Source organism: Cebus imitator, unplaced genomic scaffold (assembly GCF_001604975.1).
Source record: "Cebus imitator isolate Cc_AM_T3 unplaced genomic scaffold, Cebus_imitator-1.0 Scaffold73, whole genome shotgun sequence".
NCBI classification, from domain to species: Eukaryota; Metazoa; Chordata; class Mammalia; order Primates; family Cebidae; genus Cebus; species Cebus imitator.
This window is the reverse complement of record NW_016107388.1, coordinates 1852371-1875525: the sequence shown is the minus strand read 5'-3', so window position 1 is coordinate 1875525 and position 23155 is coordinate 1852371. Positions and strand designations below refer to the sequence as shown.

Here is a 23155-nt window from a genome sequence, read left to right as displayed (position 1 = left end):
CCTGAGTCGCCCGGAGATCCCAATAAAGTCGGTACCGGCCACCACGCGTCCTGCCTCATGTCTACTGGGGGCCTGCCTCCGTGGGTTGGGGTCCCACAACCAGGGGTCGCACAATACACACTCTTAATTATAATCTACAGTTATGATATAATATACACAAAACCCATTAGGAGTATATAATATACACTATTATATACGATTTTATATATATAATATTATATATAATATGTATATTATACATATAATATTCATGTTTGATCATTTACAAAATATACACAAAATGATATCTAATATATATATAATACATAAAATATGTGTATACTCATATATAATATATATTACATATATACTCATATATGAGTATAACATGTGAGTATATATATATAATGGATATATATATGAGTATATATATAATAGCAGTAGGATATAATATCTATATATATATACACTTATATATAATATATATACTCTCATATATATTATACATGTATTCATACATAATATACAGTTATATAATATACACAAAATCCATTAAGTGTATGTAATATGCACTATTAATCCATTAAGAGTGGGTCATCTCAGAATACAATTACTGTTACGAGGAAGTGTTTACGATTACATGTTTACTTAACAAAACGTAATACCATTTACACAGGAAGCTGGCAATTTTGTTTTACATGTGTAAAGAAAATACACCTTTTCAAGTATATGTAATATATACTCATAAAACATTAATATTATACTCATAAACCATTATTGTTGCTATGTATTTCATTTGAATGTTCTTCTGCACTTTACTAAATTTCTAAAGTAAAAATATAATGAAGGGACATGTTTTAAAATATGTCTTTTGCCAACCATAGGAAAATGGAATTCCATGTTTTCTTTACAAAAGATAAAGATATCAGGTAAATATAGATGTACTCCTTCAGCACGTGAAGTTCGAATAATATATATATATTTTTTGAGGAGTAGTTTCTCTCTTGTTACCCAGGCTGCAGTGCAATGGCAAGATCTCTGCTCACTGCAACCTCCGCCTCCCGGGTTCAAGCAATTCTCCTGCCTCAGCCTCCCGAGTAGCTGGGACTACAGGCATGCATCACCACGCCCAGCTAAGTTTTGTATTTTTAGTAGAGACGGGGTTTCACCTTGTTGAGCAGGATAGTCTCGATCTCTTGACCTCGTGATCCACCCGCCTTGGCCTCCCAAAGGGCTGGGATTATAGGCTTGAGCCACCACGCCCGGCCTTGAATAATATTTTTAAGTGAAAGAGTATACTAAATACACGAGATGGAAAGAATCCTCATATTTTGTTTGAAATGGAATAGTAAGATATATTATTTTAACCCATTTATGCTGGCGGCTGCAATTTTTTGAAATTTTGCAATCAGACCTTGGCGACGACATTGAGCAGTAGAACAGAAATAATTTCCACATGCTTAGTTTTCCAATAATGGAATCATAGGCATAAATTGGTTGAGATGTTCCAAGTTATTACTGAAAATAGTATTTGTAGAATATCAAATATGTTTTTCCAGATATTAAATAATATTTGAATTAAGATCATCCTATTTTATTAAGAATTTTTACCAGTTATTCTTCCTTGTTATTTGATTCTATCACATAAGGTTTTTTTCTTATCGGAATCACTGGTATTAACAAAATCTTACATTTAAAAACAGTTATTAAAGAAACAAGACTCTATTACATAAAAGAAATATATTTTTATGTTATTAAAATTTTAAATTAAGTAGAACATTTTTCATCAGAGATTTTTTATTGGAACTATGAGTTTAAAATTTGAGTATTCTGTTTCTAAAACATGGGGACAAATATAATGTTACAGAATTCATATGTTACAAAATATTTTTCAAACAATATGTTTCACACTCAAGAACTGAAATGCTGATAATTCTCCTATTTTTCAAATTATTAAAATTTGCAAAATGTATTGTTGTAAAAATTGAATATCTGATTAGATATTATGGACAACATTTAAAGGAGTAATATTCACTTTGAGGAAATCCTTGGGAAAATGACAAATATATGTTCATTTTTTTTTTCTTAGAAACTCATTCCATTGAGTGTTAATAATGGTAACATCTTCAAGTGGTTAAAGTAAGTTCAATTATTGCAGATCCATTAAATAGAGCCACTTGTACTACTGATTCTAATACAGATTTGCTTGGAATTAATTTATTTTAAAAAATTTAAGAAACAGAAGCGCACATTTGCGTTAAATATTGTCCTGTTTCTTAAATCCCTAAGTTTTGTTTATTAACTTTTAGTAGCATTGATTTAGCAGTATTTTGTAACATACTTTTAGGAGTAATAATATTATTATTCTTTAGGAGTAATAATATTCTTTTTTCCTCTTTAGACCAGCAGGGAAATTCAATAACATTCAAATATTCCTTTAAAGATATTCTTCTTTTCTGAAATTAAATGCCTTTAAGGATAGAATCTTTTAAATTAGGTTGGCAGTTTAATCAAAGATCTTTTATGTTTAAATTGTACCTTAGTGATACTAATTTTTTAGTATCATTTTTTCATATGCAAGACACCTTGATAACTGGGGAGGTGTGCTCTCCAGATGGACGATAGAGGATACTGTTTAACAGGGTATATTTTCCTGCGAAAATCAGTTTTGAAGATTTAAACAAAAAGAAACATTCCTCCAATTTCCTTAGAGAGTTATAGCCAATATCTATTTAACAAATGTGTTAGGACCTAGACTTAGTTAGGACCATTATTTTATAGATATAAACTCACCTGATAAATAATGACATTGCTATGAAGGCACATGATGACCATATATCCACCTGTAACTGTTGAGAATACTCTACTTTTACCATGAGGAGGAAAGAATTTAAACATGAATTTTGCTTCTAGGGCTCACATTTCAGCTCATATTTTTCTTTTTATGCGCTTTTACTTTGGTTATTCCTCATGCCTATGTATAAAAATTAAAATCAGGCCATGTGGTTTTTCAAAACATACCCATTAACAGTAAATCAGTGCCTTGGATGATTAGATATTATAATCTGAATGAGCTTTCTTAAACTTTATTTTTCCTAGTGTGAGAATTATCCAATTTTATCTGTCTCAGTCATCATTTTAAGATTAGCGCGCGCGCGCGCACACACACACACACACACACGCGCGCGCGTGCATATAATTGAACTAGAAGCCTGAAAGTAGGTTGTAATTACTTACAAATGTCTATGGGTATATGTTCAATGTCGAAACATTCATTTTTGCATGAATTCACTAAGCATCATGTATGTGTGATAGATGGTAGAAACAAACATGCAACAAATAATCCTAAATCTCTGAGATGAGCGTTACTATAAGACACTACAGGAGTATGAGAAGAAGGGGAATCTTGTTATAGGGTAAGGTAGACCTGTGGAGCACAGTCACCTTGGGCTTCAGGAAATAATAAAAATTATTTTTTATCTGACAATATTAATTGTAGTCCTAGATGAAGAAAATATTTTTACCATTGCCATATTATTAGTCAGTATTCTATAAAATGAAATGCACAGTGTTCATACATAAGAAGCCCAAAGCATCCTCAAGTGACGTGTGTGACCACCTCTGCTCCCTCATCAGGGGTCCATAGCTTTGAAGCTCCATTTTAGAATGAGGGGTTTCTAAAACGTGTTCCATGGAGCAACTGAACACTCAAAGTGATTTATAATTTTCTAAAGGCTTTTCATCTACCTACTTAGCACAGTTCACTTATACCTCTTTACTAGCATGCCTGATAGGAGGTGAGGTGAGAGTGATCACCTAGGGAATATTCAGTACTCTGCAGTGAACATTTAGAGGTGAAAGGTGTTTCCTTAGTCCTTCTTCTGTAGAAATAGAGTGTGAGGCAAAGTCTCACATGTTAACAATTGATTGAAGGAAGATGTTCAAGCCTAAGGCACTGAGGGTCATAGATGAAGGCCAGCATGGCAGCTCAGCAGAAAATAAACCTGAGGGGAGTTCCCGGATCCCCAAATGTGACTCAGCTTCTCAGTGGAGCAGTCATTCAAGTGTGCTTTGGCTCTGGGCCCTCTGTCATCACTGCAAATCCAAACAGCTCATCTCTTGAGCAATTTGTCAGCAGCCTGCTTCTTTGCCCTGGTCTTTCAATGGACAAACTATGTCACCTGGGGATCTATTACCCCACATTCCTGCTGCGTTCTCTTGAGCCTAGGGCAACAGGCAGGTCCCAGAGAGTTATCTCCTGTCTCTTTGGGTGTGATGAAGGCCATACTAACTCCAGCCCTAGGCACGAAAGAAGACAACAGCGGTGGTGTACTACGGGGTGGCCCTGTGCCGGGACATAGTCCCAGGGCTGCTGAAACACTGATAGCTGGGGCTGCCCTGGCCAGAAAGACAAGCAAAGCAAAGAGTGGGATGGAGTCAGGCAGGCAGGGCCCATTGGATAAAATGATAGTGGGGGCAGAGGGAAGGAAACTGTGTTCAGGAAAACTACCCCATTTTATTATGACTTCATTATTTATAACAGATACTGGCACAGGGATGGAGAAAGGGGAACACTTGTACACTGGTGGTGGGAGTATAAATTTGTACAACTACTATAGAAAACTGTGTGGAGGTTCTTCAAAAATTAAAAATAAGGTCGGATACACTGGCTCACCCTGTAATCCCTGAACTTTGGGACGAGGCCAAGGCAGGTGGATCACCTGAAGTCAGGAGTTTGAGACCAGCCTGACCAATATGGTGAAACCCTGTCTCTACCAAAAATACAAAAACCAGCTGGGTGTGACGGTACTCGCCTGCAGTCACAGCTAATCGGGAGGCTGAGGGAGGAGAATTAGCTTAAATCCAGGAGGAGGAGGTTGTAGTGAGCTGAGATCGTGCCACTGCACTCCAGATTGGGTGACAGAGGGAGATTCGGTCTCAAAAATAAATAAATAAATAAAATAAAATAGAACCACTATATAATCCAGCAATCTCATTAGTGAGTATATATCCAGAGGAAGGGAAATCAAAGCAGATGTTTTGGGTTCTGGTAAATAAAAATCAGCTGATAATTTTCAATATTAAAACTTGCTAAAAAGAAAGAAATAAAATAAAAATCTTTAACTTCTGGTGAGTACTGTTCCAAGATACAAAGGAAGCTATTTCACCAAAATCTTTCCCGACATGCTTCTTGAAATAAATTCTAATTATGTAAAAATAAAAAATACAATTGTCTAGAATCCGAATGCAATGCAGTGCCCAAACTTGCCCTTGCTTTTGTCCTGACTTAAATGACTGTCTCTGCAGTTATTTATTTCCCTCACAGTATCCCATTTTTGGTTGGCACCTCTTTGACATTCACATTTTGGTGGATAAAGAATAACAATGAAGACAAGCAGACAACACACACTGGTGCTAAAAAGTACACTTCAGGACTCAGAAATGTCAGCAGCTATTAAAGGGAAGAAAAGTCAGCTTCGGTGACACCCATGCCTGTCAGCCCCACACTGCACAACCTCTCATCACACTCCAGTTCATGTTCGGTAAATCTTCCTTCCCTTAATCTTTATTCTGTCATGATTTTCAATTCACCAACAAGCTTTGTTAAGCCTTTTTAATGTGGCAGACACAATAGAAGTTTTTTGTTAGCTTTTCACAGCCAATGCGTTCATGGAAAAAAAATGATTTTTTAACCTGCAAGTCATTTGCCACCGATGCAGCAGATCTCTGTGGATTAAATAGATATCTCCTAAACAGTTTTGTTTTTTTTTAACTTCTGCATGTACATGTGTAAAATATAGGAAGATGGGTAAAATATCTGTTGAATAAACTCTAATAACTGATTAAATTCTTTGTGTGTGTGCTTTTGTGTGTGTGTCTGTGAATCCTGAAGGACTGTGTTCATCCCGCAGAGGGACTGGCTATCCATGCCTTTACTTTAGGATGAATAGAACTTCAGTATTAAGCAATGTGGTAAATATTGCTGACTGACTGTTCCAGAAGCTATTTGCAACCATTTCTATGTCATATGGCACTACAGAGGGTAGAAAAGTTAAGTACTGGCCAAACTTGTCTTACCCCACTCCATAAAGATTCGTCAAGGACTTTGTTCAACAGAATGAGAACTACCGAAAGAGTTTCTGGGAAATTTTTTCTTACCTGATACAAGGGGACAGGTGTGGCTGATTCTACTCATCCCTCTTCCTTTTCTTTCCTTCCTGAAAACTGAAGTGATGTTTGTAGCTGTTGTCACCCTCCATGACCAGGACTTGAAGGCCATAAGATAAAAACCAATACTCTACAGATGATAGGAAATAAATGATGTGGATAGATAGAAGATGGAGAGATGAATGGAATTGCTTTGAACTAGACGGCTTCCGCACAGCAAAGAAAACAACAACATAAAGGAACAACCTACAGACGAATTTGCAAACCATGCATCCGACAAGAAGTTAATACTCAGAATATTCAAGGAACATAAACAACTCAACAAAAAAAGTCCAATTAAAAAATGGGCAAAAGCCCTAAACAGATATTTCTTAAGAGAAAAAATATGAATGGCCAAGAAGTATATGAAGAAATGCTCACCATCACTAATCATCAGAGAAATATAAATTGAAACCACAATGAGATATAATCTCACTCCGGTTAACATAGCTTTTATCAAAAAGACAAGCAATAAATAACAGAGGCTGGTGAGGATACGGAGAAAGGAAAACCCTCACACACCAGTGGTGGGAGCATGCAGCCACTATGAAAAACTACAGGGAGGTTCCTCAAAAAGTAAAAATAGAACTACCATATGACTCAGCAACTCCATTACTGAGTATGTACTCAAAAGACAGACAATCAGTTTATCCAAGATATCTGTACTCTCATGTTTATTGCAACACTATTCACAATAACTAAGATATAGAAAAAGAAAATGTGGTACATACACGGATAAATAGATAGCACACACACATACAAACACATATGGACAACGAAATGTTATTAAACCATTAAAAATAATGAAATCCTGACATTCGCAGCAACATGGTAGAATCTGGACAATGTATTAAGTGAAATAAGCCAGGCACAGAAAGGTAGACATTGCATGAGTTCACTCACATGTGAAATCTAAAAAAGTTGTTTTCACAGAAGTAGAGAGTAGAATATTGGCAACCAGAGGCTGGCGAACGGAGAGAGAAGGAGAGAACTGGAAGAGGTTGGTCGATGAACACAAAGTTATAGTCAGGAAGAATAATATAGTGCTCTATTATATAGTACGGCGACTATAGGAAGAAATAATGTAAGGTATGTCTCAATGTCGCCAAAAGAGAAGATTTTTAATGTTGTTAAAAAAAATAAATGACAAATATTTAACTAATGACTGGAAAAATTGCCCAGATTTGATCATTATACAATATATACAAGAATTGAAACACCACAATGTACCCCATTAATATGTACAACTGTAATGAGTCCATTGTACCTATAAAAATTAATTTAAAAAATGCAGGAAATTGGTTCTTATATATATTATTAATTTGACTGTCACACTGAAAGGTAGTTAGCAAATGCTACCATCTAGAATTCTTGTTAGGTGGGGAAAAACAACTACTTTCTCCATCAATACATAGAGTTTCTCTTGTTTTAAGGCTAGAATCATCATATATATGTGCATGTATATGTATATTTCTATATACATACATACACATTCACATACATTTCAAAGTAACAAAGTATATCTAATTAAACAACAAGTATAGGGTATTAGGGTAGAATCAGATTCAAAGAGGAGATTCCTTTACATTCGTAGGTAACCTTAATAGAAATGTGATATAAAATTATCTCTATTTACGAATTAAATTAATTTTAGTGCTGCAGTAGGAAAGAATGATTGGGAAGGAGGATTCATTCATAAAGTGCTAGCTACCAAGATACCATCTCAGTCGGGAGACCCCCATCCAGGTGGGCTGAAGGTATTGAGAGACAGACACCCAAATAGCACAACAGAATGTATCCATCCTGGAGCTCAACAGCCTGAGAGCCTGAACGCCTGACAGCATTCCAGACTGAAGTCCCCAAGCAGAGATTCATCCAAGCATTTATTTTCTCTTTGACAGGTGATTCTTATTAATACACAGGTGTACTACATATAATCATAACTCAAGAATATACCAAGTAGGCAGCTGTTACCTGCATACCACTAATTACAAACCAAAAGGTATCCTTCATAAAGGAGCCATGGAGGCGGGGTACACTTAATGTTTCTCAACACTAGCTGAATGGGAGGTTAGCCTTTTATCTGCTTCCTCTGTCTCTTTTACAGAAGAGGAAACTGAGGTATAGATGTAGCACTTGGCAAAGATCATAGCTGCTTAAGAATCTGATCACTGTCACACATTTATTTCAACTAATTGTGTCCAGTTTCATCAACCTTCCACTACCCAATGATCCTTCAGAATTCCTAAGAGTATTCCATGAACAAAAATTTGTAAACTCATATACAATAAACAAATGGAGCCTTCCATTTATTTATGGCTTATAGATCACATTTAAATTAGAACTCAACTAGAAAAAAGAAAAATTCAAATGTTTTAGCACCATATAAGGGGCAGAATATTTAAAGCACTTTTTAAGTTTAATGCTCACAGTAACTAAAGTTACCTAGTTTCTGCTTCTAAGGAGCAAATTGAAGTCACGTACACATAGCTAGTAAGCAGAGAAGCTAGGTTTTTGTACCCAAGTTCCCAAGTCTGGTGACAAGAAAGCTCACACATTTTCCACAACACAAAATACTACTGAAAAACAAAAACAAAAACAAAGCAGTAGAGTTTGTTCCCTTTGATTGATGAAACAATGGAGAGTTTTGGAGTCTACTTTCTCCTCTTTTCGAATCCAGCGTATTCAAATACCTTTCACAACCAGTTGCTTGTAATGCTTCCCAACTCTGTCATACAGGTCTCTGTCTTTTCTGCTGCCTAAATTATGATAAATATTTGTGGTTCCCACTATATTTTAAGTGCGTGCTTGTGTTAATACTTTTGTTACTTGGTCAGTTAATATCACATACGTTTTAAAATGATAAAAAAACAGACTTTGACAGACTTGTGGATTTGGATTCTGTGATTTCCCAAAATTTGACCTATTTATCATGTTTTGTATTCTGCTAACAACATCATCATTTTCCTCCAGCTCCAGTATTCACTGACCTGGTTTTAAACTCAAAGTTCCGTTGTTTTGGGACAATATCCAGACTTGCCCTATCTGCCAAAATTCTAGGTCATTGATTTTGACAAGTGTATTTGCTGGAGTATTAAACCTTTCAGTAGTAATGACATTGGGTAAATAGCCTCTTATTTTATTAAATGAGGATACCAGACAAAACAAAACTTTTCTATGATTACCATTATTTGATAAGAGAATGGACATTTAACTCCATAAATATAAGAAGATAATATATCAAATTAAAGATCTGCCCTTAAAAAAGAAATTGAGCCTTATGAAAAATTTGCTTATATTAATTTGAACATCTTCATTTTACCCTAGACAAGTGAAAATTTCCATAAAAAATAATATCCATTACTATGACTGAATCTATTTACTTTTTGCTCCTATATAGGTACTTTATTACCTCTGCATAAAATATATATTCCCACCAATTCTCCTATTTTATTCTTTTTTTTTTTTTTTTTTTTTTTTTTTTTTTTTTTTTTGAGATGGAGTCTCACTCTGTTGCCCAGGCTGGAGTGCGATGGCGCGATCTCAGCTCACTGCAGCCTCCGCCTCCCAGGTTCAAGCGATTCTCTTGCCCCAGCCTCCTAAGTAGCTGGGATTACAGGTGTGTGCCAATGCACCCAGATAATTTTCGTATTTTTAGTAGAGACGGGGTTTCAACATCTTGGCCAGGCTGGTCTTGAACTCCTGACCTCGTAATCCACCTGCCTCGGCCTCCCAAAGTGGTGGGATTACAGGTGTGAGTCACTGTGCCTGGCCTATTTTATTCTTACTCATTGTTTATATATAAACTTAGGAAACTGTTCTCATATTTCTGGGTAGCTACAGACTCAACCTCTCAGGGCGCTTCTTCATAGTATCTATGAATGTTGTAATTTCACATTTGCTCACTTGCTAATTTGATTAATGTCTCCCTTCCCAACTAGGCTCTTGGCTCCATGAAGGCAGAGATAACCATTTTTTACTCAATATTACAGTCTTACCCTCTAACAAATTGACACAATAAGCTCCTGCAAAATGTTTGTTGAATAAATAGATGGTGAATACATCAGGAAGCTGATAATCATCTCACAAGTTTGTTAATATCTTGGATTAACTTAGTTATATATGCACACGTTTATGTAAACTTTTTAATTTTGGGACAGCTTTTGATTTATAAAAAATACAATTATAGAACAGAGTTGCCATATACCACATAGCTAGTTTCCCCTATTATTAGCATTTCACATTTCATAACATTGATACATTTATTATGATTAATGATATAATAATATGAATATACTAATGTTAACTAAAGTCCATACTCTTTTCAGATTTCCACAGGTTTTACCAAACTTTTTTTGTGTGTGCTGTTCCTGTATCCCATCTGGACTGATAGACATTTAGTCAGCATGTCTCCTTAGGCATCTCTGGGTTATCACAGTTCAAATTTTCCTTATTTTTGAAGACATTGTCAGTCTTAAGGAGTGTTGGTCAGGTATTTTGCAGACTGTTAATCAATTGGGATTGTCTACTATCTTTCCATGATGAGACTAGGATTATGAATTTGGGGACGAAGATCACAGAGGCAAAGTGCCATTTTCATCAAATCATATCAAGGGTGCATATTATTAATTTGACCATCACAGTTGATGTTAACCACCCACCTGCAGAGTTTTGTTAGGTTTGTCCACTACAAAGTTGTGTATTTTCCTCTTTCCCTTCTTAACACTGGAAGAAGATTGCTGTACACATTAATACACGATATTAAGAAAGAAAGGAAGTTTTTAATAATAGCACATTTTTACTGAAGATAGTAACATCCACAATATTGCATTTGAATTCCTCATTGTATGACATTACTTTCAAAGACAGAAGGCAAATATTAACCTTCTGTTAGTGTTCAATGGACTACTAATCTTTAAAAAATATCTTACAGCCTATGATATTTAACACTTCTATAAAATATCTGAAATATCATTGTAGCCTAAGAAAGAAGGCAAGAACAATAAAATCTTAATCTTTGAGAATTTAAAAACGGAGAAGCTAAATTTTTGTGTCAATAGTTTAATATGGCAGGGGTCTTGCATCACTTTGAGGATTTAGTGATTTGTGTAGCCAGCACAACAATCAGGCTTTCTGGCTCATATATGAGTTTAAATGTAAGAAACCTATTTGAAGTTTGAATTTTATTCACTATTGCCAACATGATATGCAGTATTAGTTAACGTGAAAATATGACCTTTGATTGATCATTATAATAAAATGTAAGTTTATTGAGTGTTTGCTGTATATGTTTATATATTGATTATACAAAATCAGTAAATACACATCAAACCATTATGAATCTTTAAAATAGTTGAGTTCATGACAATGACAATAATACAAATTTAAATATATTATTATTACTCTACTTAGGAGGTTCTACATCCAGAGACAGTGACCAAGATAGGGAAAGTCTCAGATGACATTTCAGAGAGAAGTAGAAAGGAGCCAGAGACATTTCTATTAAAAAAAAATGCAACATATGACACTTGCCTTTGTATGTTGGAGGAACTGCCAAGTGAAAGAGAAAATTAAATTATTATGTGTCCTTGAAAGAGAACGTCGAATTATTGTGTCTTTCTCAAGGCAGAACTAGTACAAATGGATGAAAGTTATAAGAGAGAGATTTCTATTCAGTAAAAGAAAGTATTTCCTAATATGAAGTTGTCAAAAATTTAATTGCTACATTTTGAAGCAATGACTTTCTATGTCATTGACAGATTTCCAGCAGAGAACTGTCTGAAAGAACATTTTCAGAAGAGATTTCTAATCTGGCGGAAAATGGAGCTAGATAATCTCCTGATCCCTTGCAGTAAGGTTTTAGGAAACCACAAGTCAATGTGCTCCTGGGAGTCTGCAAGTTGCTGTACATGACATATATGTTCAAAACTATTGATCTTGATTTGCAAGCAGATATATGCTTTGAAGTCCATTTACTTCCAGGTGCTCCACTACACTGTATTTTTCTACAGTTGCCACTTAGAAAGTCACACAGTGAGTTATAGATAGAAAATTTATTTTAAAAATTTGTCTATCAGACACTATTATGAGAGACAGAGATTTATGATGAACAAAAGGAACTATACTCAGAAACACAGAGAGAACATCTACCATGGACAGCATCTGTTTCCTCAAGATCCCAGCCGCTTTTCCTTACTCTAAAGCACTGTGGCCTCTTGGAAGACATAAGAATTTACAGAGTAGTACATGTGAATCTCTTATTTCAGTGCTTATTCTAGCTAAATGTATTTTTCTCCCTTCTGTCTTATTTTTTCTTTACATTCTCAGCAATATTTCCTTCAAACAACGGTTGATTAATAAGGCACTCATTCATTCACTTCCTATTTGTTCCATATGGGCTGTGTTAAGTACTGGAAATATAAGGACACAGGCAATAGTTGCTGTGTGACCTGAGCAAGCCAGCACTTCCTAGGTCCCATCTTCACAGGACACTCTCAGGGATCAGTTGCCATCTTTCTAGTTGTGGCTGCTTGACAATTCATCAGTCATGCCTGCTTTTTAGGGACTGCAGTTATTTATTCTTGTCTTGTGTGGCTTCTCCCTCTTGGTTTCCTGTGACATTTGAAAGCTCCTAGCCATTGAAAATGGATAGCCAGCTATTGACAGCCAGCAGTGCTTCCCAGTTCCAAAGACTGTCCTTGCTCAGTTTGCATGAATGCAACAATTCTGATAATTTTTTTTCTGGTAATATCAGTTGGATGTTAAGTAAGGATCTAGGAACTCTAATGGTATTATAATAGGCTGCTTTGTACTGGGACTAATTAATAATGTAAATGTTAGGTAGTTTTCTAACATATGTAAGTACATTTCATGGTTATTCTGAAAAATACATGTGACATGAGTTAAAGGGATGGTTTTCCAATGAAACTGAGCTTTTAATAAAGTGAAACCATACAATTGGATTTGTCTAAAGATAAAGAGATGTTGTATTGGTTTCTATTGTTGTCATAACAAATTCCTACAAACTCAGGTGGTTTAAGAAAAACTCACAGATTTGTGTATTCCCATACTGTTCTGTAGGTGAGAAGTCCTAAATGAATCAAACGGGGGAGAAATTGAGGTGCTGGCAGGGCTGTGCTGCTTTCTGGAGGCTCTAGAGCAGAAGTGCAGCCTTTCACTGCTATTGGACTCCTGCTTTCTTTGAATTGTGGTCACTTCTCCATCTTCAGAGCCAGAAGCACTAGGTTCAGTTCTTCTTTCAGTGCTGTCTCTTGTTCTCTCAATCTGACTTCTTCCACTTTTAGAGAATCACATTAGACCCACTTGGATAATCTAGGCTAATCTCTCTATTTTAAGGTCAGCTGATTAGTAATGTTAATGGTATCTGCAACCTTAGTCCTCCATTGCCATGTGACATGGCATTTTCACAGGTTTTGGGATTTAGGACACAGACATCTTTGCATGGGCATTATTCTTCCTACCACAGATGGGTAGAATTAAATCTTATAAAATGAAACCAAGTTAAAATGTCAGTTTTGAATTATTGACAAAATATTATTTTCAAACTTCTTTACAGTTATTGTAACTTATGAATTAAAAAACTTTAGGAGTCTTTAAAATGTATGCACAGTTATCTTTTGGGGGTCAGGTAGCATTTAAACGACATACATGGGATGGATGTTGAATGGTGACATTCTTCGCAGGACTATTTTGGCCCTAAGGAATGACAGTGAGGAAAGCTGAAAGGTTATAGAAGAAAGATAATTAGAGTGAGTTCTAATCTCCAGCTCAGGCTGGGGTGACATTCTAGACACCTAGTACTGAATGAATAGTTTAATGGGAAATGTCTGCTGTTTATGATGGGATAATGTGATAATGACTCTCTACAGGCTAAAATAAAGGCTGAACATGAATTTTTCTTTTGTCTTATGATTCCACAATTTATTATTTTACCTTTGATTTCCTCATAACAACGTCTTAACCATTTTGTGTTTCCAGTTGTGAGATTTTACATTTTTGTCTTTCTCATCAGCCTACATTTTTATTTCCATCTAGATGTATTTAAGTCCATGTGACATGATGTTTGCATTTGTTTCCTAGCTCATTAAACATTTTTGTTATTATGAAGTGATCATCTCTGTATTTAGTAATATATCTATTGTGAAGTTTGCTTTGCCTATTATTAATAAAGTTACAAAACTTTCTTTTATGGTTTCCACTGTATTCGTTTCTTTTTAAAAATATAAATATTTATTTAATTTGTAAATTAACTGTATTAGTCTGTTTTCACACTGTTATAAAGAAATACTAGACACTGGGTAATTTATAAAGGAAAGAGGTTTAATTGGCTCATAGTTCCTCATGGCAGGGGAGGCCTTATGAAACTTACAATCATGGTGGAAGGCAAAGGAGAAGCAAGCACCTTCTTCACAAGGCATCAGGAAAGAGAGAGAGCAAAGGGGGAACTGCCATACACTTTCAAAACCATCAGCTCTCATGAGAACTCACTATCATTAGAACAGCATGGGGGAAACTACTCCCATGGCCCAATTCACCTCCCACTAGGTGTCTCCCCTGACACATAGGGATAACGATTTGAGATGAGATTTGTGTGGGGACACAGAGACAAACTAAATCATTAACTTTCATGGAAACATTACTTAAAATGTCATAGTGTCAATGTAAAAACTTCAAATCTATTTAGTTATTAATCTCTTAGATAAATTTTCAAATTACGCCAATTTATTTATTTGTTTCCCTTCTTTATTTTACAAACTTTTATTTTAAATTCTGGGGAACATGTGTAGAATGTGCAGGTTTGTTACATAGGTAAACATGGGCCATGGTGGTTTGCTATCCAGGTCAACCTGTCACACAAGTATTAAGTCCCACACCCATTAGCTGTTCTTCTTGATGCTCTCCCTCCCACCAACCACAACCAGCCCCAATGTGTGTTGTTCCCCCTATGTGCCCATGTGTTCTTATCATTCAGCTTCTTCTTATAAGGGAGAACACGTGGTGTTTGATTTTCTGTTCCTGTGTTCCTATGTTAGCTTGCAGAGGATAACAGCTTCCAGCTCCATCCATGTCCCTGCAAAGGACATAATCTCCTTCCTTTTTATGACTCTATAGTATTCCATGGTATATATGTACCAAGTTTTCTTTACTCAATCTACTATTGATGGGTTGATTCAATGTCTTTGCTATCATAAATAGTTCTGCAATGAATGTACACGTGCCTGTATCTTTATAATAGAATAATTTATATTATTTTGGGTACACACCCAGTAATGAGATTGCTGGATCAAATGGTATTTCTGCTTCTAGATCTTTAAGAAATCACCACACTGTCTTCTACAATGGCTGAACTAATTTATATTCCCACCAACAGTGTAGACACATTCCTTTTTCTCTGCAACCTTGCCAGCATCTGCTGTTGACTTTGTAATAATCGCCATTCTTACTGGCCTGAGATGGTACCTCATTGTGGTTTTGATTTGCATTTCTCTAATGATCACTGATGTTGAGGTTTTTTTCATATGTTTGTTGGCTGCATGAATGTCTTATTTTGTGAAGTGTCTGTTCATGTCCTTTGCCCACGTTTTAATGTTTTTTTTTTCTTTTAAATTTGTTTAAGTTACTTGTAGACTCTGGATATTAGGCCTTTGTCAGATGGATAGATGGCAAACAAATTCTCCCATTCTGTAGGTTGTCAGTTCACTGTTATGATATTTTTTTTTCTCTGCAGAAGCTCTTTAATTTAATTAGATTTCATTTGTCAGTATTTGCTTTTGTTACTTGTAGACTCCAGATATTAGGCATTTGTCAGATGAGTAGATGTCAAAATTTTTCTCCCATTCTGTAGATTGCCTGCTCACTCTGATGATAATTTCTTTTGCTGTGCAGGAAGTCTTTAATTAGATTTCATTTGTCAATTTTTGCTTTTGTTGTTATTGCTTCTGTCATTTTTGTCATGCAATCTTTGTCCATGCCTATGTCCTAATGGTGTTGCCTAGATTTTCTTTTAAGGTTTTTGTAGTTTGGGTTTTACATTTAAGTCTTTAATCAATCTTGAGTTAATTTTTGTATAACGGGTAAGGAAGGGTCCAGCTTCAACTTCCAGAAATGGCTAATCAGTTCTCCCAGAGCCATTTATTAAATAGGGAATCCTTTCCCCATTTCTTGTTTTTTCAGGTGCACAGTATTTTTCTAAATGTTAACTTTCAGTCTTCCAATATCTTTAGATTTCCTCTTGTAAAAAATATATCTTATATTTGGATATAAATCATCATCTTACTGTGTGCTTACTCACTCTAGTTTACTTTTTTCATTTTCTGTGAATTTCTTTACTATGTATTAGCATTATTTTTCCACTTACTGCTTTGTTAATTTAGAAGATACACATTCTGGCTATTTAGTTAGGGCTTCGTCTAGGAAATCAACAACCCATTTTGACATAACAAAGTTTCATATTAATTACATTTGCTTCCATTGGATATTTTTGATATTGCTTTTGCAATATATTTTAATTCTGTGTATTTATTCTAAACGCCACAAGCAATTATTGCCATGTTAATACAAACAATGTTCATTTAGACTCATCTACATATTCATCTTCTCCCATACTATTTATTCCTTCTCACAGACCCAGGCCTCTATTTAGCATGATTTTTCTTTGCCTGAAATAGCACCCCTACTTTGCTCACTATCTGACTGATGGTTTCAATTATACTCTAAGCCTCAGCATCACAAAATACACCTTTGTAACAAACCTGCACATATACTTTCTGTTTCTAAAATAAAAGATGAAAACAAAACAAAAAAATAGAACACAGTATCTGACACATCATAGACAAGTATTCAATAAATATTTGTTGAATAAATAAAAATTCAAAAAACTTAAAAGTACTCTTGAGTATTTCCTTTAGTAAATCTTTGTTTTGTTGATTTTTCTTGAGTTTTCTATTTTACTGAAAATAAATTTATCAGGACTTTTAAAAAATAATATTTCCAAAGCACAGCAGATTCAGATAGTTATTTTCTTCTAACACTCTACAAATATTGTGTAATTGCTTTGTTTCTTACATTTTTTTCTATTAAAAGTATCTATTGCTTCCAGTTAGAGTCAAGATGGAATAAAATCACTGCAGCCATCTTTCCCACCGATCATACCTCAATACTCTTAATAAAATTCAAAAGGCAACTATCTGAGAGCATTGGACGGTAAATAACAGCAAGAACTCTGAGGAAAGAAGTCAACATTGAGTAACGACTAATATCGCCACCAGGAGTTTTCAGTTTTCATTTATTTTTTTCTTTTCTTTTTCTTGCTTCCTTTATCTCCCATCATGGACTCGAGACCAAGACAAATTAAGTCATGGACAACAAACAAAGACTCTGAGAGAGTGTCTCGCTGATCAGAGACCTGGGAAGAGGTCCCTGCCAGCCAGCAGCTGTAGAAGACATCTCTGTGACTATTCCTCTGTTTTGGCTCCTGAGCTGAATCCAAGGCCCGCCGGCCACGCAGCTGCTGCCAGGGAGCCTGGGGCAGCTGGGCCAGCCAGAAACCCAGAGAGAAAACCCATTGACAGTGTAAAGGAACTGAAAAAAATGAGTTTCTCTGGCATGAGGTGTCCCCATTCTTTTTTCTTTTTCTCATGCTGTTTTCTCCAGCCATGAGGAAACGTGCATCAGTACAGGAAACTAAACTCTTAGAAAAGCCTTAGATTTCTGGACAGAAGATCAAAGAAAGTGATGCTGGAACCCAGTGAGAGTAAGGAACTCCCATCTGGGAGGGAGGGGAAGAAGGCAATGTCCCAATTTTATGCGTGAACTGCGAGAAGCTCTGGGCCCACCCCAAGCAATGCACTTGGAGAATACTCCCAAATGGCAGAGCAAAGGCTTTGAAACTGCTATCGGAGACACCACATGAAAATCAGACAGAACTGTCTAAATCTAATCATCCTGTTCACCTGCCAGATAGTTCTTGTGGTAGGCCAAAAATGCTCCCCCAAAAATATCCACATCAAAAACCTATAACTGATGAAGGCTTCTTGCAGATCTACTTTAGTTACAGATCCTGCTGAGCCCTCAGCATGTGATCAGTGTGGGTTAGCATGTACTGGGTTTCTCAAAAGGCTCTCAAGGATTATCTGCTATCTCATCTGAAGTTTTGTAAAAGAAGCATCTGCTTCAGAGCTCACTATGCAGCCAACGCACATGGACGGTAATCCCATAAGGGTGTAAATGGCAGGAAGTGAACATCATAGGGGAGCATCTTACCAACCTGCCCAGCAAACTCGGATGATTCATATCTATTGTACATTATGCCAGATATATTTATTTATTTCCAGGGTTCCCAAAAACTTAATAGTATTATAACATTAGCATATTTAACAGTCTTCAATTATTTAATATGAAATGATCATGGAAATAAAAATTAATAACTTTCTACTAATACCTGTTCATATAGGTGGTGAAATAATAAATGAACAAAATTTGGTAGGTTATTCATTGGAAGCAATTACTGTTTCTTACAATATATAAATTTAAGCTTTTAGAATCTGCTCAAGTCTACTTTACGTAAAGCAATAGTTCACTGAGAGTGAATGCTCATCTAAAACAATAGCAAATGCTCATTATTTGAAAGCTGGTGAAGAAATGAGCTGAACCCCACCCACACCGCAGCACCATAGCTTCTGCCGGTCTTTGTTTTCTAATGTGAAAGCATGGAAGTGAAGTAAAATGAGCTGAGCTCTGCCAACACAGCTTAAAACAAGTCTAAAGCCTCACCCTCTTTCTGCTAGAAACCATTTACTAAGTATTAACTATTAACAGCTATTGTAAATGTTTGGAGCCATTCCGAATAATGATAAAATACAATTTTAAGTTGTCAGTGTTTGTCTAGGTATTTTTAGACATTATGATCAATGATTTCTGGAAGAAGAATTTTTTCAGACAGCAACTATAATTACCTGGAATTTTTAAAAAATGTGTATGAAAATCCTTGTCTCACAAAATTACTTTTAGAAAGTAGTGAGTAAAGAGAAAAGAAAATGGTCAGCACATTGTTCTAATTATTCCTGCAAAGGCTGTTTTTTGTTTTTGTTTTTGTGTTGTTTTTACTCTCTTTTATCCTTCCCCATCTATTCTCCAACTAGCTTTACAATAAAATTTGATTCATTATTAAAAAGTTTATATACGTATGTATGTCTTACTTCAATCACATGATTTTTAAACTGTCAAACTTATTATTTTATATTCATTTTAATTTTTTTTTATTTTATTTTATGCCTGATAATCTCTTGAGGGGAATTTCTTTAAATATTTATCACAATATTTTTATTTCTACATCTATTATCAACAGATAAACTACTCAAGTCAGACTTGTACAAGCCTATACTCTCTCAGAATATTGGCAAGTAAAGAAAAAGTTCTCCATCTTTCCATAAGGTATTATTTGCAGCATCCCCTTAGAATCAAAAAGTAAGAGAACTAAAACTGATACCTAACTATCCTAAGCAAAAGTTTCCTACCTACTTTTTCCACCTAATTTCTTTCTTTAGGCTAATGAACCATGTTAATTGTGTCATCAATGCAGTCACTGTGCCTTCTCTGAAGTCAATGTGACTTTCCCATGTTTTATCGCTATGTCTAATAACTTTTCAACATTTATGTAGTACTTTCCATATCAGAGTACATTGTAACCTAATACTTTTGAATGGGAACTGATTACAAGAACAAAAGAACATGCAATTCTAATATAGAAACAGGAAGTGAAAGAGCAAATAGATAACTTTTAATATGGCAACAGACATATGGATCTCCCAACAGTTAAACCAATAGTATAAGGGAATCATTTGCTTTCCTTTGCATCATAGTGAGCACTTATTACAAGAATGAAAAACAAGCAGCAAAATTTGGCTTGTCCCTCCTTAGGCTTACAGAGGGTAGATACATTTGCATCTTCACTCTTCTGTTGTTGTTGTTTTTAACTAAAGCACTGCCTTTTCAAATGCTTCTCAGTGGAAGCAGGGCATTCTAACTGAATAGACCTTTTGAAGAAATACAACAGGACAGTATTCCTAGGATTTTAAGTCAGAGTAAACTTGGATCCAAGTAAGGAAAAAAATCTTTGAATATAAGTTTAACATTCTGTTCTTTCAAAAATATTTTTCTCACAAATATAAGATCATGTATCATTTTTAAGATCTCTAATCATTTCTGTAAAGAAATGGAGAGTTCTACTCTCATGAGGTATTTTTCTGTCTTTAACTCTAGAAACATCAATATAAGTCAGACGAGGAAGTGGAAAAATCTGTAGAGAAACACTGCATTTCTTTGTATTTCAGTCGTTCTGAAACCTACACCCTCTTGTGCAACCTCAACTCTAACATGTTGACAACACCGGATTAGCAAGGGCTGGGCTGGGAATGAGAGCCCACTCTTGCCCAAGTCAGGCACACCCCTGTCTAGCCTCCTTGTTGAGGGGTGACCCTGGGTAAGTGTTGGCATACTATACCTATTCTGGAACCACCCAAAATGTGTTTTTATTTACACTGGAAGCATATTTTCACAGGTATCAAATAACCAAAAATTTAAAAGGCAGGTGGCACAGAGTTTTGAAAACTATCTATAGAAAGAGACATGTCATCAACCAAGAGTGTGGGGGTAAATTGCACAGCCAATTGGAAAACATTTAGCATTGCCTGGTAACATTGACCATGCACATATGCCATGACTGTCAACTTCACTCCCAGAGCATCCTGTCACCATATGTATGGCCAGTATTATGGCCTTATTTGAAACAGCCAGAGACTGGAAACAAGACAGTTGCCTTTATTGGCTAGTGATCCTCCTTTTGTTTTAGGAAGGCATACTGGCCACAATCCCTTCTTAGATGTCAAAACAGAGTCTACTCTGCGCAAGGATATTTGGATCTGAGGCGTCATTTACATAAGAAGCATTTTATGTGCTCATAATGCCTGGTGAACAGAGCTATGTATTTCTGCTTGATCATTTGTTATTAGACTCCTGATCTCCCTTAGGAACTCTCAAATGCCTCAACATGGCATGGAACAATTGTGGGCTAAGGAAAGAATGAACACAAAGGCACAGATGATGACAAATTTTTTTTCTAAAACAATTATCATTACTGATACCTAGATTGATAGTGAGGTGAGGTTTATGGTTTTGTATATTTTGTTAGACTATATTTCTCATAGAAGTTTTAATAACAGGGATAAAGAATTGTTTAGGTTATTAAAGAGCTAAAGGAATTAGAATAAAGCTATAATAAAGAGACACAGGAATGTGAAAGGAAGGAAAGGTTGGAGTGGAAAGAGAGAAAATGCAGAGAAGCCATTTCTAATAATACAGACCAGGATCTGTCTAATGAGAGACAGTGGCAATCTTCTGACCGTTCCCACCTTCTTCATGCCAACTCCTTTCGTCCTAGCCTCCTCCTCCTCAAATCTTCCTAGCTGCAAGTCTAAGATCACTAAAGGTAAACCAATAATGTTAGCTTGAAATCAAGTACTTTATTAGTCCAGACTGCTTTTCCCTAAAGATATTTAGTGATTACATGCTAACTACTTATTTTGATTTGCTTAGGTAATATAGATGCTTACGATACTTGTTAATGGAAATCTGAATATTATTGAGCTCATAAATTGGGCTAGAACTTCCAAAGTAATTTCCTTTCAATAAGTATTCCAGAATAGCTTTCATAATTAATGTGAAGTGTTTCACTCTGAGAAGATCAAACAGTTGATGTGAAGTTATATATATATTGAAGGATTTTACAAAGCCTGAGAAACCCTGGCTAGGTATTCCCTGAATCGTTACTTACATTGTGCTTTGTGAGATTTGAAATATTAGTCGCTATTGCTTGCAGCCAGTCAATGCAGTCTTCAGCAGAGAGGCACTGAATAATCCCACTGCACACCCCGTCCACAGCAATGACTTGAAAGGCATTCTGCCTGCAGATGTTCAGAACAAATCAGATCAAAACGTCATGTCATAGATCTATTTGCAACTCTTAATAGCATCAGTTGAAAAACTCATTTTTCAAACAATATAAATACCAGCCTTTGAATTCATATTTGTTTACCTGACTTTATAGATCTGTTTTAAATAAAACACTGAAAATAGACCCAAATTACGTGGAATTTCAAATTAGTAGGAAGCATCTTTAGATTCAAATAACTACGGAGAAACTTTGGCTTCTAAAACCTACAATATGTAAATGAAAGAGAATCTAAGAAATTTTAGATGCATTCTTTTCCCAGTTTGCTATAACAATGTGCATCGTTTACTTATTATTTTGGCTACTATTGTCTCCTCTTAACATTTGTCAATGCATCTTCTGACTTAGAAAGATCGCAAACACAGGCAATAAAATATAAAGCGTGATATCAAAAAGTCACTTGCTTTCCACATGGACAAAGTGCTTCCACTTTGGAACTTATTCTCAGCCTGCTCATCTTCGCAAAGATAACCTCCTTTCTAGATCTGAATGACCATGCTCTCCATTTGCATGAATGTTGCAAATTTCATTAACATTAAACTTTTTCGTCAAATGCAATAATCAGTCTATGCATTCTGACAGTCTTTTATTGATTTTTGTTTTTGTTGTTATAGACAATTAAATGATGCCTTTTAAAATTGTTCACAAAGGTGCTACTCAATTTAGAAGTGCTCCCTACAGCTTCAATGACTCTTTTTTTTCCCCAGCATCCAGATACTGCAATGTTTAGATGTAAACTTAATGGACAGGAATAGATAAAATCTCAAAATTAATGGTAGCCAACTAAAATCTGATGCTTGAGAATCGCTCTATTGTGCAACATGATACACAAAACTGTATCTCAATTCCAGCCAATTACGAAATAGAAAACTTCTGCAATTCAGTATTCAAAATGCAATGTAAAATGCATAAATGTATATGTTTTCTCCAAACAAACATCTT

The 23155-nt window shown here is 35.4% G+C and overlaps 1 protein-coding gene across 1 annotated transcript in view; it reads right to left on the bottom strand.

Annotated features, from left to right (window-relative positions):
- SNTG1 (syntrophin gamma 1) overlaps nt 1–23155 on the bottom strand; it is a 610136-nt gene that overhangs the window by 211684 nt on the left and 375297 nt on the right. The window contains exon 12 of the mRNA XM_017531764.2: nt 22037–22166. Coding sequence (XP_017387253.1) covers nt 22037–22166 — 130 coding nt within the window. The remainder of the gene's footprint in view (nt 1–22036; nt 22167–23155) is intronic.